Source organism: Chiloscyllium plagiosum, unplaced genomic scaffold (genome assembly GCF_037043375.1).
Source record: "Chiloscyllium plagiosum isolate Xiang-an unplaced genomic scaffold, Cpla_swu_hap1 HiC_scaffold_44, whole genome shotgun sequence".
Taxonomy (NCBI): Eukaryota; Metazoa; Chordata; class Chondrichthyes; order Orectolobiformes; family Hemiscylliidae; genus Chiloscyllium; species Chiloscyllium plagiosum.
The window spans coordinates 20,515,900-20,533,523 of NW_028270182.1; the positions used below are offsets into that span (position 1 = coordinate 20,515,900).

The 17,624-nt window shown below is 51.6% G+C and overlaps 1 protein-coding gene across 2 annotated transcripts in view; it reads left to right on the forward strand.

Annotated features, from left to right (window-relative positions):
- Positions 1-16,267, forward strand: part of slc25a35 (solute carrier family 25 member 35) — a 56,124-nt gene extending 39,857 nt beyond the window's left edge. Inside the window, exons 3-5 of one of the 2 annotated variants that reach the window (XM_087983057.1) lie at positions 7,163-7,315; positions 11,960-12,094; positions 15,817-16,267. In XM_087983057.1, the coding sequence (XP_087839183.1) occupies positions 7,163-7,315; positions 11,960-12,094; positions 15,817-16,020 (492 nt within the window). In that variant the 3' untranslated portion in view covers positions 16,021-16,267. The remainder of the gene's footprint in view (positions 1-7,162; positions 7,316-11,959; positions 12,095-15,816) is intronic. The other variant, XM_087983058.1, reaches the window with a different exon arrangement.
- The last annotated feature ends 1,357 nt before the right edge of the window (positions 16,268-17,624 follow it).

The following is a 17,624-nucleotide window of genomic DNA, read 5'->3' on the forward strand; positions in this document are numbered from 1 at the left end:
GGCCGTGCTAAATTACCCCATAGTGTTCAGGGATGTGTCGGTTCGGGTGGATTGGCCATGCTAAATTACCCCATAGTGTTCAGGGATGTGTAGGTTAGGGTGGATTGGCCATGCTAAATTACCCCATAGTGTTCAGGGATGTGTAGGTTAGGGTGGATTGGCCATGCTAAATTACCCCATAGTGTTCAGGGATGTGTCGGTTCGGGTGGATTGGCCATGCTAAATTACCCCATAGTGTTCAGGGATGTGTCGGTTAGGGTGGATTGGCCATGCTAAATTACCCCATAGTGTTCAGGGATGTGTAGGTTAGGGTGGATTGGCCGTGCTAAATTGCCCCATAGTGTTCAGGGATGTGTAGGTTAGAGTGGATTGGCCATGCCAAATTGCCCGTAGTGTTAGGTGAAGGGGTAAACGTAGGGGAATGGGTCTGGGTGGGTTACCCTTTGGAGGGTCGGTGTGGACTTGTTGGGCCGAAGGGCCTGTTTCCACACTGTAGGGAATCTAATCTAATCTAAATTGCCTGTAGTGTTAGGTGCATTAGTGAGAGGTAAATACAGGGTAGGGGAATAGATCTGGTGTGTTACTCTTCGGAGGGTCGGTTGTGGACTTGTTGGGCCAAAGGTCCAACTGTCGAGCATTTAATCTAATCTCATTTTATCTATATCCTTCTGGTCTAGTCCTGTTGGGCGTTTTGTAGATTTTCTATGGGGTCCCTCCTCATTCTGCTCAGCTTCAGTGAATATAGTCCTGACCGGTTCAGTTTGACCCCAAGCGTTCATTCTGCCACAACAGGAATCAGTCTGTCCATAGTCAGACAAGGAGCCGGAAATAATCCAGGTGTCGTCTTGCCAATTGCAGTAAATCATTCCTGCTCCTCTGCTCGCTATGAAGGCGAACATACCTTCTTCACCACCTGATACACTCATATGTTTGCTTTTCGTGTCCTTGGTGCACAAGGACATCCAGGTCTTGTCGCACCTCACTGTCCTGCTCTCCCACCTTCCTCCACTCCGAGATTACAGGCTTGGCTTTCTGCACTGGGGCTTGGACCCATGGTCTTCTGGGGAGGCTGTGACAGCTGAGCCCATGATAACGTCTCGGCCACGTGTTTGCAGGATCCCATACAGTCACACTTTGCGCTCGGACTCCCCGTGAGCCGAGAGCATTCATTGATGCCCTTGGGAGAAGGAAAGCAACTGGGCATTATACAACCCAGTCTGGGAGTCCCACAGTGAGTAGACAATAGACAATAGGTGCAGGAGGAGGCTAATAGCATGCTGGCCTTCATAACAAGAGGAATTGAGTATAGAAGCAAAGAGGTGCTTCTGCAGCTGTACAGGGCCCTGGTGAGACCACACCTGGAGTACTGTGTGCAGTTCTGGTCTCCAAATTTGAGAAAAGACATTCTGGCTATTGAGGGAGTGCAGTGTAGGTTCACGAGGTCAATTCCTGGAATGGCGGGATTACCTTACACTGAAAGACTGGAGCGACTGGGCTTGTATACCCTTGAGTTTCGAAGATTGAGAGGGGATCTGATTGAGACGTATAAGATTATGAAAGGATTGGACACTCTGGCAGTAGGAAACATATTTCCACTGATGGGTGAGTGCCGAACCAGAGGACACAGCTTAAAAATACGGGGTAGACCATTTAGGACAGAGCTCAGGAGAAACTTCTTCACCCAGAGAGTGGTGGCTGTGTGGAATGCTCTGCCCCAGAGGGCAGTGGAGGCCCAGTCTCTGGATTCATTTAAGAAGAAGTTGGATAGAGCTCTCAAAGATAGTGGAATCAAGGGTTATGGAGATAAGGGAGGAAGAGGATACTGATTAGGAATGATCAGCCATGATCATATTGAATGGTGGTGCAGGCTCGAAGGGCAGAATGGCCTACTCCTGCACCTATTGTCTATTGTCTATTGTCTATTGTCTATTGTCATTCTGCTCTTCGAGCCTGATACATGCAGACAAGTTCGAGTCGCACATCGCCTGACTCTCCAGGGCCTCTCCACCATGTGGAAGGCACAAGTCAGGAGCGTGACGGAATAGTCCCCATTTCCCAACAGCACTTGAGCAGCTTGAAAGTAACCCAGGGAGAAAGTAACCCACTTGATTGGCACCACACCCTCAGGCTTTCACTCCCTCCACCACCAACGCTCAGTAGCAGCAGTGTGTACTACCTACAAGACCCACTGCAGAGATTCCCCAAGACTCCTTAGACGGCACCTTCCCAACCCACGACCGCTTCCATCTGGAACGACACGGGCAATAAATACATGCGGACAAGTTCCGTTCCAAGCCACTCACCATCCTAATTCGAAAATATATTGGCGTTCCTTCAGTGTTGCTGGGTCAAAGTCCTGGAACCTTCCCTCCCAAGCAGCTCTCTGTGTGCCCTGATACTACAGCAGTTCACCACCACCTTCTCAGGGGCAATTCTTTTATTGGTCAGCCATGATGTGGAGGTGCTGGTGTGGGCCTGGAATGGACAAAGTTAAAAATCACACACAACACCAGGTAACTAGTTAGATGAAGGAGCAGCGCTCTGAAAGCTAGTGCTTCCAAATAAACCTGTTAAACTATCACCTGGTGTTGTGTGATTTTTAACTTTATTGGTCAGAGTATTGAGTACAGGAGTTGGGAGGTCATGTTGCGGCTGTACAGGACATTGATTAGGCCACTGTTGGAATATTGTGTCCAATTCTGGTCTCCTTCCGATCAGGAAGATGTTGTGAAACTTGAAAGGGTTCAGAAAAGATTTACAAGGATGTTGCCAGGGTTGGAGGATCTGAGCTACAGGGAGAGGCTGAACAGGCTGGGGCTATTTTCCCTGGAGAGTCGGAGACTGAGGGGGTGACCTTATAGGGGTTTACAAAATTATGAGGGGCATGGATAAGATAAACCAGACAAAGTCTTTTCCCTGGGGTGGAGGAGTCCAGAACTAGAGGGCATAGGTTTAGGGTGAGAGGGGAAAGATATAAAAGAGACCTAAGGCAGAGGGTGGTACATGTCTGGAATGAGCTGCCAGAGGATGTGGTGGAGGCTGGTACAATTACAGCATTTAAGAGGCATTTGGATGGGTACATGAATAGGAAGGGTTTGGAGGGATATGGGCCGGGTGCTGGCAGGTGGGACTAGATTGGGTCGGGATATCTGGTCGGGTTGGACCGAAGGGTCTGTTTCCTTGCTGTACATCTCTATGACATCAGAAAAGCACCTCATTGGAATGAGCCATGCTGTGGGAGGGCCTGATCAAAATATAAACTGGCTTTGTATTTTTTTAACTTAGAGGATGCAACTGAGTCAGCCAACACTGAGTTGAGGTTTTGGGCCTGCAGTCAGACTGATGTGTGATTTAAAAAAACATCAGAAATTACTGAGTGTGTCAGCAGGACAATGACAGAGAGAGGACCGACTGTAACTATGGTAACACACGCACACACCATGTGAACAAATGTAACTCCGCATCAAACATATTGGAGAGATTCCAATTCCAAAGAAACCAAACACCAGGAGAAAACGTTCCCAGGAACAACAAACAGCGACACTGCCAGTTAAAATACTCCAGGCTGCACAGTACCTCTGAAATAATAAAACAACAAAATAATTGCGTACGCTGAAGGTCAGAAACATAAACAGAAAAAAAGAAGCTGCTGGAAAAGCTCAGCAGGTCAGGCAGCGTCTGTTCCTCAGAATTCACAACTGACAGTATTCATCAGAACTGAAACCTTCACTGTCCTTTCTCTCCACAGATGCTGCCAGACCAGCTGAGCTTTCCCAGTAATCCCTGTTTTAGTGCACAGTACCTCGGTTTGATTTCAACAATAACTTTGCCGTTGAGATGGTCCAGTCACATGACAATTATGTCCAAGGTCCTGTGATGCAGACAGAGCAGCGAAATGTACAAATGAACACTGGACCTGGGGACCCCCTGTAAATACTGACACACTCCCCCCGTGACCCTCCTGTAAATACTGACACACTCCCCCAGTGACCCTCCTGTCAATACTGACACACTCCCCCCGAGACCCTCCTGTAAATACTGACACACTCCCCCCGTGACCCTCCTGTAAATACTGACACACTCTCCCCGAGACCCTCCTGTAAATACTGACACACTCCCCCCGTGACCCTCCTGTAAATACTGATACACTCCCCCCGAGACCCTCCTGTAAATACTGACACACTCCCCCCGAGACCCTCCTGTAAATACTGAGACACTCCCCCACCAGACCCTCCTGTAAATACTGACACACTCCCCCCCGAGACCCTTCTGTAAATACTGAGACACTCCCCCCCGAGACCCCCCTGTAAATACTGATACACTCCCCCCGAGACCCTCCTGTAAATACTGACACACTCCCCCCCGAGACCCTCCTGTAAATACTGACACACTCCCCGCGTGTCCCTCCTGTAAATACTGACACACTCCCCCCCCCCCCCGAGACCCTCCTGTAAATATTGACACACACCCCCCGAGACCCTCCTGTAAATTCTGACACACTCCCCCCAAGACCCTCCTGTAAATTCTGACACACTCTCCCCCCCGTGTCCCTCCTGTAAATACTGACACACACCCCTCTGGGAGCCCCTGTAAATGCAGACGCACCCCCCCTCCCCAGGGACTCCCTGTAAATACTGGCACACTGACCCCACCCATCTCCAGCACTCCCTGCAAATATCCCCCAGTTAGACCTGCCCCAGACTAGCTCACCTAACATGGAAAGGCATTGGTCAATCTGTCCAGCGTAAGATCACACAGACAGTGAGGGGTGGTTAGCTCCGCTGGGAAAATAGTGAGTGTGCAGTGGGGGACGGCATTAACTCAGGGCTTCCTCCCTGTTCCACCTGAGGTGAACCCTTGGGCCTAGCGTGTTGCTTTGGAGCTGGTTCCTTGGGGAGGAGGTGAGGTGGGGGCCTGCCCTCTGAGGGGCTGGCAAGACTGGGTCAATATCCACCGGTGTTTAGAATAATGAGACGAGAATCACAATGAAACAGACAGTTCTGAAGGGGGTTCGGTCAGGTTGAGAGGTCTACCTGCACCCCTCCCCCTACCTCCGCTGGGTACACATTGTGTCCCTGGTTCACCAGGCCAGAAGATTGACTGCCTCGGAGCTGTGCGAGTATCTGACCATCCTTCCCCCCCCCCCCCCCCCCCCCCCCCCCCCAACCCCGGGCTTGACCCTATCCTGCACCCGCCCACCATTTTTCGACTTTGCTTCCCTCCCCTCCCCCCCCCGCCAGTGTTTTCTCCAACGTACACCATCTGCTCTAACAGTGTGGCCGGTACGTTGTCTCTGTATCTCCTCAATGTTACGCGCGGACGTCCTCTGCTCCCCAGCCAACGCCAACTCTTCGTCTTTCCAGCGTTGGGCACGTGAACGTTCCCGACATCTCCTCTCCGCTCATCGACAGTCCTGTTTGACCCCCCCTCATTCCTGAAGAAGGGCTTATGCCCGAAACGTCGATTCTCCTGTTCCCTGGATGCTGCCTGACCTGCTGCGCCTTTCCAGCAACACATTTCCACCCCCCCGTGCCTAGCCTGCAGGGCAAATACCAGAGATGACAAGATACTGCGGCTCAGCAGTTTGTTTCCTCATATTCAGGTTCAACGTCCTTAATTCTCAGAAATTCTCTGACAAAACCCTTTTGGCAATCTCTGTTCCCTCTTTTCTTACTTGTGACATATGTCACAAGACAACTGGCCCAGCTGTCGTAACGCTTAGGTCAAGAGCAGGCAATTCAACACTTGCAGCCGCTCAGGATAATTCCGGCTAATCTCATTCCCAGACTCAGCTTCAGTCCGTTGTTCCCTCCCCTTAAGCCTTTAACCCATGACTCAGTAAAAATCTTTCCACCTCTTTCTCAAATCTAATCACTGCATTCTGGGGGAGTGGATTCCGCAGATCCATGCCCCTCTGGGAGAAAGAGGTTCTCCTCAGCTCTATTTTAAATCTGCCTTCGCTTTGCCGAAGTCCATGACCCTAGCTCTCCACACGACTGAAGCAAGGCACCCAGGGCATTGTGGTCCAAGTATCGCCCTGTTGTTTGAGTGCAGTTTCTGGTAGCACACGCCCCCCCCCCCCCCCCCCGTCCTCCCTCAACCAAGACTGAGGCCTTCACTGAGATCCCTGGTCCTGGAGATTTTCGCCAACACACGGAGGGAGGCCGTTCGTCCCATCATGTTGTGCCAGCCCTCCAGTTAGTCCCACTCTCTCTTTCAGAGTTTGACTATTCCTTCGATTCTTTTCCCCCTCTTTCCTGTTGCATCTGAAAATCTAAAACCTGCTTCCTGTTCTGAATCGCAACCATTTGTTGAGGATATTCTCCCCATCTCTCGCCAGCCAGCAGTTCTTTCGCCAATTCTCTTCAATCTGTGTCCCCTCCACTGACAGAGTCAGCCAGGAGAAACCGTCAACGACCCCTCGTGATTTTGAATGCCTCGATGAACTCTCCCAAAAACCTTCTGTATTCTGATGAGAACAATTCCAGGATCTCCAGCCCTTCCTTTGGGCTGACCCAATTGAATCACTTGCTCCGACTCATTCCTGGTTTGGTCAGTCGAGAGTCCGACAACTGACCGTCTGCGGTCAGTGACCCAGGGAGAAGACCAAAATCCCTTCAACTGACCCATGACCCATTGCAGCCTCGATCTCTGACAATGCATGCAAGGTGACAAGCACACGTGTGGAATTCACCACTCCCCAGACGTGGATAGTTTGGGGTTACCTACAGAAGCAAATGTCCCTCAACTCTGTCTCCCATCAAGCACTCCCAGGACAGGGAACGGCGTGGGGTTAGGGTACAGAGTAAAAGCAAACATTGGAAAGCCTCCTCAAAATTTTCATCAGATAGAAGATCATAGTGGGTTAGGTCACTATCCCAGGAAATTCCTTTCTTAGCCGTCCACTCACTGTCCCGTTAAGGCGCATCACTTGGGTAGCCTCTCTGCAAAAGTGATGGCAGAGTTGTGAAAGACTGATAGTCCACCGTGACATCTAACTCAACTAAATTATGTCATGACAGGCAGGTATTTACAGATTCTTTGTCCTTCATGTTTATATGTCGATTAAGGCACCAAACTGAGACAGTCGGGAAGCTGAATGGGCTGGTACGTTCACAATACTGTGTGTTATGGGATGATGCTGCAAAATGTTTCTCCCCAGGGGATGCTCCACGCTCTGATGACCATTTACCGCCAGCACGGTGTCACTGGACTGTGGCGTGGGTCAAGTTCAGCAGTGCCCAGGGTGATAGTTGGCTCTTCCTCCCAGCTCTCCACCTTCTCCACCGTGAAACAGTTTACCAATGACCTACAGGTCAGTATAATGTGATGGAATTTGTGTGGTTTATATATATATATATATATATTGATGTAGATTAGATTAGATTAGATTCCCTACAGTGTGGAAACAGGCCCTTCGGCCCAACAAGTCCACACCGACCCTCTGAAGAGCAACCCACCCAGACCCATTCCCCTAACTAATGCACCTAGTACTATGCTTAAAAGTGTGTTGCTGGAAAAGCGCAGCAGGTCCAAGGAGCAGGAGAATCGACGTTTCAGGCATAAGCCCTTCTTCAGGAATGAGGAGGGTGTGCCAAGATAAAAGGTAGGGAGGAGAGACTTGCGGGAGGGGCGTTGGGAATGCGATAGGTACTATGGGCAATTTAGCACGGCCAATTCACCCAACCTGGAGTGTGGGAGGAAACCGGAGCACCCGGAGGAAACCCACGCAGACACGGGGAGAATGTGCAAACTCCACACAGTCAGTCGCCTGAGGCTGGAATCGAACTACTGCTGTGAGGCAGCAGTGCTAATCACTGAGCCACTGTGACGCCCCTAAGCATGTCGTTCTTTTAAAGTCTGACTGCCCTCCAAAATGGCCAAGAGAGCGAAAAGTCTCACAAAAGAATTGGACAGACCATTGATTAAACAGCATAAAATGACATTGGCAAACTCAGTGACCACAGACAGACCATGGCAGCAGCTACAGTTGGGAGCACCACCAAATTCCCCTCTGAACCACTCACCACCCTGACTTGGAAGTATACCACTGTTCCTTTAGTGTCACTGGGTCAAAACCCTGGAAGCCCCTCCCTCCCAGCATGTTGGGGTGTACCTACGACGCATGGACTGCAACAGTTCAAGAAAGCAGCACCTTTTCAAGAGGTGGCTGAGGCAGAGGTGATGGCCTGGTGGAATTATTCCTGAGGAAGGGCTTATGCCCGAAACGTCGATTCTCCTGTTCCCTGGATGCTGCCTGACCTGCTGCGCTTTTCCAGCAACACATTTCCAGAATTATTCCTAGACCCAGGCAATGTCCTGGGGACCCAGTTATAAATCCTGCCGTGGAATTTGAATTCACTTTTCAAAACTCTAGAATTAAGAGCCCAATGGTGACCATGAATCCAGTGTGGACTGTCGGAAGAAGCTATCCGGTGTCCTTTAGGGAAAGAAACTGCCATCCTTACCTGGTCTGGCCTACGTGAGACCTCCACACCATGTGGATGGGCAATAAATACTGGCCGAGCCAGTGACACCTCGTCCTGTGAACGAATTTTTAAAACTACAGGTTGGGCGATAAATGTTGGCCCAGCCAGTGATGCCCAGATCCCACAAAAAGCCTTTTTAAAAACAGAGTAGAAGCAGTTCCTGATGAAGGACTTTTGCCTGAAACGTCGATTTTCCTGCTCCTCGGATGCTGCCTGAACTGCTGTGCTTTTCCAGCACCTCTCTACTCCAGAATCTGGTTTCCAGCGTCTGCAGTCATTGTTTTTACCTCAAAGCAGTTCAGTCAATCTACAGATTTGATTTGGGAAAAGAAATCTCTCTGGTTTTTGAGTGAAGGTGTTGGGGAGTCGATGGGATTATGTTTTGCCGTGCTCAGGCAAAAAGATTTAAGAAGCATGGTTTGGTTTACTTTATATTTGTTTCTTTTGTGTCACCAATTTCTGTCTTTTTTGTTAAAATCAGATCCTTGTTCCCCTATGTTTCAGCGAAAGATTGTCGTGTTCTAAGAATAAAACTATCATACCAGACTCCATTCTGGGATCCGACATGTTCATTGGTCACATCAAACTGCTTGTAATTGTGGTTCAACAGTGGACTTGCCCAACACGGGTGAAGGGATGGATTGGACATGATCATGGCAGATCCTCTGTCTCAATACCACACCCCCCGCCGAACTCTCTGTTACAAAGTCGAGTGGGTGTATGTTCACTTTAAAATAGAGAGTGTTTTCTGAATATTGAAGTAAATTTAAGGTGCAGGGTCAGCTGGAGATGGGGGCTGTTCCCAAATAGATACTTGGCTGTTAAAGGGATACCTGAGTTTTGGTTGCTGTTTTGACAACAATTTGAATTTAACCAATTACTTTAAATTATGCCCAGGTTACTAAAACCCAATCGAGTTTGAATTTATTGTTTTGACAACATCGGATCAATGACAGGGAACGATGTTGGAGGGTATAAAACCAGGCCATTTTGAAAATTTGGTCAGAGGGCAACTATCACCGAACAGCAGAGCAATTGCCGTAGAGCCGGAGGGCTAACTGCCCATCTAATATCTTACTCTCAAAGAAATTAGAAGGCACTCTGTATCAAAAGCTGTTAAAAAGTAAGGCGACAACCCAGGGAGATCAGCAAGTGGAAGACTGAAGACAGCAGAGGAGACAGAGACGGTGTAAACTTGAGATTAACTTAGTGTAATGTTTAATTGTGTTATTGGAGCTACGTTTATAGAATGTCAGATAGTACATTGTTAAGAAAAAGGGGGCTGGAATTTGTGAATAGTTTTTGTTTAGTGTTCAGTATTCGAGTTAGAAAAATGAATTGTTATTTTTCTTTAAATAATGAAAATTAGAAATTCTCTGTCACTCATACATTTTAACAAATTATGAGGCGAGGCGAGTTTTTATAGGTGCTTGGTTTTAATTAAGTTAAAAATCACACAACTCCAGGTTATAGTCCAACAGGTTTATTTGGAAGCACTAGCTTTCGGAGCACTGCTCCTTCGTCAGGTGGTTGTGGAGGACACAGTTGTAAGATGAAGGAGCGTCGCTCCGAAAGCTAGTGCTTCCAATTAAACCTGTTGGACTATAACCTAGTGTTGTGGGATTTTTAACTTTGTCCACCCCAGTCCAACACCGGCCCCTCCAAACCATGGTTTTAATGAACCGAGGGGTCTGACCTCCCCGTCATAACACTCTCCTTTAGCCTCGAGAAATTGTTGATTTTTTTTTGTGAAATATATTCAATGACATGGCCAGCCCAGTTTCTGGGGTAGAGAATTCCATAGGGTCACCACATCTTAGTGAAGACATTTCTCCTCATCGCAGTCCCAAAATGCCTACTATATATCCTTAGACTGTGACCCCTTGTTCTAGACCCTGTCAAGCAGAGATCTGTCATCCCTGCATCCAGCCTGTTGGAATTTTGTACATTTCCCTCCTGTCCTACTGAACTCCAGTAAATACAGTCCCAGTCAAACCCATCTGTCCTCCTACAGTAAACCTGTCATCCCCAGAAATCTGAATCTCTGCTGCACTCCCGATGTGACAAGTATATTTTTACCTAGATCAGGAGTCTGAAACTGCACACAGTACTCACCAAGGCCCTGTACAGCTGCAGTAAGGCTGTGCTGTACTCAAATCCTCTCACTGTGAAGGGCAGCATAACATTTGCCTTCCTAACTGCTTGGTGTACTTGTGCGCTTGCTTTAAGGGACTGGTGTACGAGAACAGCCAAGTCCCTCTGTACATCACCGTTTCGCAATGTCACACCATTTAAATAAAGGTCTGCCGTCTTGACTTCCCAACGAAAGTGGACAACTTCAGACTTACTGATTGACTGATTTGCTTAATTATCACTTGTACCTAAAAACAGTGAAAAGCTTTGTTTGCGAGCAGATGCAAGCAAGGACATACAGATCAGAGGGTGCTGAGACAGAGCGAGGTCGACAGCTTACACTGCACAGCAAGTACAGAAAGCAAGATCAACGTTGTTTGAAGTTAGAGAGGTCTACTAACAGCTGTTCTTGAAGCTGTTGGTGCCAGCGTTCAAGCTTCTGAATCATCTGCCTGACGGAAGAGGTTGGACGAGGGTGTTACTGGGGTGGGACGGGGGGGTGTCCTTGATGGACGTTAGCAGCCTTCCCGCAAAAGCAGGATGTGTAAATGGATGGGAGCTGGCTTCCCTGATGGTCTGGGTCTGCACACCACCTTTTGTAGTTTCTTACAATCCTGGGCAGAGCAGTTGCTGTACTCGGCCTTTACGCAGCTGTCAAAGTCGGTGAGAATCCTTCTGGACGTGCCAAATTTGCTGAGCTGGCTGAGGAAGGAGGAGATGTTGTGCTGCCTGCTCGACCATCGCATCTACATGGGAAATCCAGAAAAGACGGTCAGTTATCGTCATTCCTAGGAGCTTGACGCTCTTGACCCTCTCCAGCCCCGCGCCGTCGATGGATAGGGGGGCACGGCCTCATCCTTTCCCCCGGAAATCAATGATCAATTCTTTTGTTTTGCCGAGACTGAGGGAGAGGTTGTGGTTTCACGTTATCCTGCATCTGCCATGTCTTGGCCCACTCACTCAACTTGTCGAAACCACCACGAGGACTCTTTCCATCAGTCTCAATCCCACCGAGCTACGTGTTATCGAAAACACACAGAAATCATGCTCAGAAAGGGAGCAGCGATGTACAACAGCCTGACTAGAGGATTCCAACTGTAGTTGGCAGGGAGATGTAGCAGGAACTGTTAACTGATTCAGTTCAAAGCAGACAGGTTGACAGTGGTTGGGCATGGGGATTCCCCTTTTCTGACTGTGTTCATGCTGTGTTGGAGGCGCTGTGTAAAAGCAGGTTGTTGGTGAAGTCCATGCACAGTAAAGTGCACAGGCTGCAAACGGCAGGGTAGGGCCGTGTCCCTAGTGCTAACAGTGAGCAGCCTTCCTCTGTTCTCTCGCAGGTCTTTCAGCCGGGAAGCTGGCTGGTATCACTGACAGCGGGGATGGTCAGCAGCATCTTCGTTGTCCTTGCCATGACACCCTTCGATGTAATTAGTACCAGGCTCTACAACCAACCAGTGGACCAGAAAGGGAAGGTACTGTCATGACCAAACCCACGTGTGTGCAGATGGGTGACGGTGTGTGTACATTATTGAACATACAAGGGATTGTGTGTGTGTGAGAGAGAGAGACTGGGATTGGGTGTGACTGTCTTTATGGGGTGGGATTTGTGTGTGTGTGTGTGTGTGAGAGACTGGGATTGGGTGTGACTGTCTTTATGGGGTGGGATTTGTGTGTGTGTGAGAGACTGGGATTGGGTGTGACTGTCTTTATGGGGTGGGATTTGTGTGTGTGTGTGTGTGAGAGAGACTGGGATTGGGTGTGACTGTCTTTATGGGGTGGGATTTGTGTGTGTGTGTGTGTGAGAGAGACTGGGATTGGGTGTGACTGTCTTTATGGGGTGGGATTTGTGTGTGTGTGTGTGTGAGAGACTGGGATTGGGTGTGACTGTCTTTATGGGGTGGGATTTGTGTGTGTGTGTGTGTGAGAGAGACTGGGATTGGGTGTGACTGTCTTTATGGGGTGGGATTTGTGTGTGTGTGTGTGGCTGGGATTGGGTGTGACTGTCTTTATGGGGTGGGATTTGTGTGTGTGTGCATGCGCACGTTCATGAGAGATGTTTTTGGAGGGAGTTGTGTGTGTGAGTGAGTGAGAGAGAGAGAGAGAGACAGTTTTGTCTGTCTTTGGAGGTGTTCCTTTTTTTAAAATCACTCATGGGATTCAGGAGTTGCTGTCTGGGCCCAGTATTTATTGCCCGTCCCCAGTTGCCCCTTGAGAAGTTGGGCTGAGCTGCCTCATGAACCGCTACAGTCTGTGAGCTATAGACAGACCTGCAATGTCCCTTAGGGAGGGAGTTCCAGGATTTTGACCCAGCGATATTGAAGGAACAGTGATATAGTTCCAAGGGGACCTTGAAGGTGGTTGTGTTCCTATGTACCTGATGCCCTGGTCCTTCTAGATGGATGTGGTTGTTTGGTGAATCTCTGCAGTGCATCTTGTAGATGGGACACACTGCTGCTACTGAGCATCGGTGGTGGAGGAAGTGGATGTTTGTGGATGTGGTGCCAATCAGGCGGGGGCTGCTTTGTCCTGGATGGTGTCAAGCTTCTTGACTGTTTAGATTAGATTCCCTACCATGTGGAAACAGGCCCTTCAGCCCAACCAGGCCACACCGACCCTCCGAACAGTAACCCACCCAGACCCATTTCCCTCTGATTAATGCACCTACACTATGGGGCAATTTAGCACGGCCAATTCACCCTGACCTGCACATCTTTGGACTGTGGGAGGAAACCGGAGCACCCGGAGGAAACCCACGCAGACACGGGGAGAATGTGCAAACTCCACACAGACAGTCGCCCGAGGCTGGAATCGAACCCGGGTCCCTGACGCTGGGGGGCAGCAATGCTAACCACTGAGTTACCATATGGTGCACTCAACCAGGCAAGTGGGGAGTATTCTCTCATACTCCTGACTTGTACCTTGTAGATGGTGGACAGACTTTGGGGGTTTAGGAGGGGAGTGACTTGCTGCAGGAATGTTAGCTTCTGCCCTGTTTTTGTTTTTAGCCAAGTTATGGCTGGTCTAGCTCAGCTAATAGCCAGTGGTTTCTTCCAGCAAGTTGGTACCTGATTGAAAGGGATTCTCAATGTCAAGGTGGGACTTGGTGAGCACAAGGACTGTGCGGTGCCCATTCTTCCCGATACTGTTACGGACAGATGGTGAGGATGAGGTCAAGTAGGACTTTCCCTCTCCTTGATTGCTCACCATCTGCCGCAGACTTTTTTTTTAAAAGATTAGATTAGATTCCCTACGGTGTGGAAACAGGCCCTTCGGCCCAACAAGTCCACACCGACCCTCCGAAGAGCCAGACCCATTCCCCTACATTTACCCCTGACTAATGGATCTAATTCCATGGGGTAAATCAGCGTGGCCAATTCACCCTGACCTGCACATCTTCGGACTGTGGGAGGAAACCGGAGCACCCGGAGGAAACCCACGCAGACACGGGGAGAATGTGCAAACTCCACACAGTCAGTCGCCTGAGGCGGGAATTGAACCCGGGTCTCTGGCGCTGTGAGGCATCAGTGCTAACCACTGTGCCACCGTGCCACCCACCAACATGGTATTCTAAAAATCCCGTTAAGAATCTTCTAGGTTTCACAAGGCTTCAAGTCCTTCTTTCAAACTCCACAGGGTACAGATCAAACCCAGTCAAACTCTCCTCACAACACAATCCCTGTATACCGGAGATCAGGGCGGCACGGTCAGCACTGCTGCCTCTCAGCGCCAGGGACCCAGCTTCGATTCCAGGCTCGGGCGACTGAGTGGGTTTCCTTGTCCCCCTCTGTGTTGTTCCACATGGAGAAGTACCGATTCATCAGCAAGAGGTTTCCTTACCCCAAAGCCATGAGGATTCATGGGGTCCAGAGTCAATGTTGAGGGCTCCCCAGGCCTCCCCTCTGACTGTAAACCACTGTGCTGCCACCCCCCCCCCCAAACCCTCAGCTGGGTCTGTCCTGCCGGTGGGACAGGAGACACCCACCGATGGTGACAGTGGTGTCTGAGACATATTCATGGTATCGTTTCTTAGAGATTGTTGCTTGACTCTACGCTACTCTCTCCCCACCCCCACCCCCACCCCCACCCCCACCCCCACCCTCCTCTCGCTTATCTCTCCACCCTTCAGGCTCTCTGCCTGTATTCCTGATGAAGGGGCTTTTGCCCGAAACGTCGATTTTTACTGCTCCTCGGATGCTGCCTGACCTGCTGTGCTCTCTTCCAGCACCACTCTAATCCAGAATCTGGTTGCCAGCATCTGCAGGCATTCCCCCGGCTGTGAGACAGCTCTCCCAGTTTTGGCACTCTTCCCCCCAGGTGTTACCATGGAGCTGAGTTGACAGGGCCGTTTGTGTTACTGGGGATTCTGGTGCCTAGGTCAATGTGCAGGTGGTCTGTCCGGTTTCATTTCATGAGGATCTCATCGTGACTGATACACGTGAATTCGACACCGCCTCCGGACCCCACGAAGGCAGTCGAATGTTAACCGCATTGCCGTGGGTCTGGAGTCACGTGTAATCCAGACCCAGTAAAAGGACAGCAGTCCTCCTTCCCTGAAGGGTATGAATGAGCCAGATGTGTATTTCCGACAATTTCTGTCATCAGGAGCCCCTTAATTCCAGGTTTTTCTTTTGAATTCAAATTTGACGCGGTCGATTCAAACCCAGGGCCCCAGAACATTCCGTGAGTTTCTGGATTAGACGGCCTGTGGTAGGCCAGCACCCCCCTGGAATTGTGTGCGCGAGAGACTTTTTGGGGTTTTGTGTGTGTGTGTGTGTGTGTGTGAGGGGGGGGGGAGAGAAGGGGAGAGAGGGGGAGGGGGGGAAGGGGGGAGAGAGGGGAGAGAGATGGGGAGAGAGAGGAGGAGGGGGAGAGAGAGAGAGATAGAGAGGGGGGGAGAGAGAGAGAAGAAAAACAAGTAGGTGAGGGGAAATGTTTCCACTGAGGGCCATGAATGTATGGAACTCTCTTCCCAAGAGCAGCGTAGCCTGGGTGAGTGAATATATTCATGGCGGAATTATTCATGGCGTGTTAACGGAGGAGGTCAAAGGGGAGCGGCATCGAGGCCACAATCAGATGGCCTATCTAATGGTGGAGGCTTTAAGAGTAGAATGGCCTACTCCCAATTCTGTTTTCTCCTGTATTGGGTCACCTCGGGCTGTTCTCATCAGTCACTCTGGCTGTGATCTTGTTGCAGGGTGTGATCTACAGAGGGTACCTGGACTGCTTTGCAAGAACCGTAAGGAAAGAGGGTCTGTACGGCCTGTACAAGGGCACTGGGGCCTCCTACTTCCGACTAGGCCCGCACACCATCCTCAGCCTCTTCTTCTGGGAAGAAATGCGCAAGTATTACTGGAAGGAGAAGCGCGCCACACAGAGGCAGGCCCCTGGACAGCTGTAGCTGCAGGGTGCAGCGTCTCCGTGCTCAGAGCGCCATTTTGTCTCTGTCTCTCCCTTTCTCCGGACCATCCAAGGCCTACTTACTCGCCAGACGTGGCAAGGGGGAGGCTGGGGGATGGCCAGTGAGCGATGGTGACCCTGGACGTCTCGACAGATGAGCGAATGGAAACCTGTGAACGAACCCAGTGGACGTTTCCTCAGAATGAAATACAAACTGATCATTTTAAAAAGTGTGAGGTGTCTTTGTCGTGAGGCAGGAGTGAACGGTGACTTGATTCAGTGGTGGGCAAGGCAGGGAGGGGTGGGCAAGGCAGGGAGGGGTGGGAAAGAGGGAGGGGGAGGTGGAAGTCAGACATGGCCAGGCCGGGCTAGTGTTTGTTTCTTGTCTGGAAATTTTAAACCAACCTCGTGCCTCGGTTCCTGAGACGATGCTATCATTCCTCAGACCAAACTGGTTTTAAGATGGATGGTGCGGCAGAGGGGGAGCAGAAGGGTTGAGAGGAGCTGTGCCAATGGGGGTGAGATCGAGTGGGGGGAAGAGAGGGGGGTTTGATGGAAATTGGACCGGGGGGGGGAACAGTCAAGGGAGACTGTGCCCGAGGTTGGGGGGATCGAGGGAGACTGTGCCCGAGGAGGTGGTTGGGGGGGGGGGGTCGAGGGAGACTGTGCGCGAGGAGGAGGGGGTCGAGGGAGACTGGGCCCGAGGAGGAGGGGGGGTCGAGGGAGACTGTGCCGGAGGAGGGAGGAGTCGAGGGAGACTGTGCCCGAGGGGTGGGGGGAGGGGGGGTCGAGGGAGACTGTGCCCGAGGGGTGGGGGGGGGGGGGTCGAGGGAGACTGTGCCCGAGGGGTGGGGGGGGGGGGGGGTCGAGGGAGACTGTGCCCGAGGGGTGGGGGGGGGGGGGTCGAGGGAGACTGTGCCCGAGGGGTGGGGGGGGGGGGGTCGAGGGAGACTGTGCCCGAGGGGTGGGGGGGGGGGGGGTCGAGGGAGACTGGGCCCGAGGAGGAGGGGGGGGTCGAGGGAGACTGTGCCCGAGGAGGAGGGAGGGGGTCGAGGGAGACTGTGCCCGAGGAGGGGGGGGGGGTCGAGGGAGACTGTGCCCGAGGAGGAGGGGGGGGGGGGGGGGGTCGAGGGAGACTGTGCCCGAGGAGGGGGGGGGGGGGGGGGGGGGGTCGAGGGAGACTGTGCCTGAGGAGGAGGGGGGGGGGGGGGGGGGGGGGGGTCGAGGGAGACTGTGCCCGAGGAGGAGGGGGGGGGGGGGGGGGTCGAGGGAGACTGTGCCCGAGGAGGAGGGGGGGGGGGGGGGGGGTCGAGGGAGACTGTGCACGAGGAGGAGGGGGGGGGGGTCGAGGGAGACTGTGCCCGAGGAGGAGGGGGGGGGGGGGGGGGGTCGAGGGAGACTGTGCCCGAGGAGGAGGGGGGGGGGGTCGAGGGAGACTGTGCCCGAGGAGGGAGGGGGTCGAGGGAGACTGTGCCCGAGGAGGAGGAGGAGGGGGGGGTTGAGGGAGACTGTGCCCGAGGAGGAGGGGGGGGGGGTCGAGGGAGACTGTGCCCGAGGAGGGAGGGGGTCGAGGGAGACTGTGCCCGAGGAGGAGGAGGGGGGGGG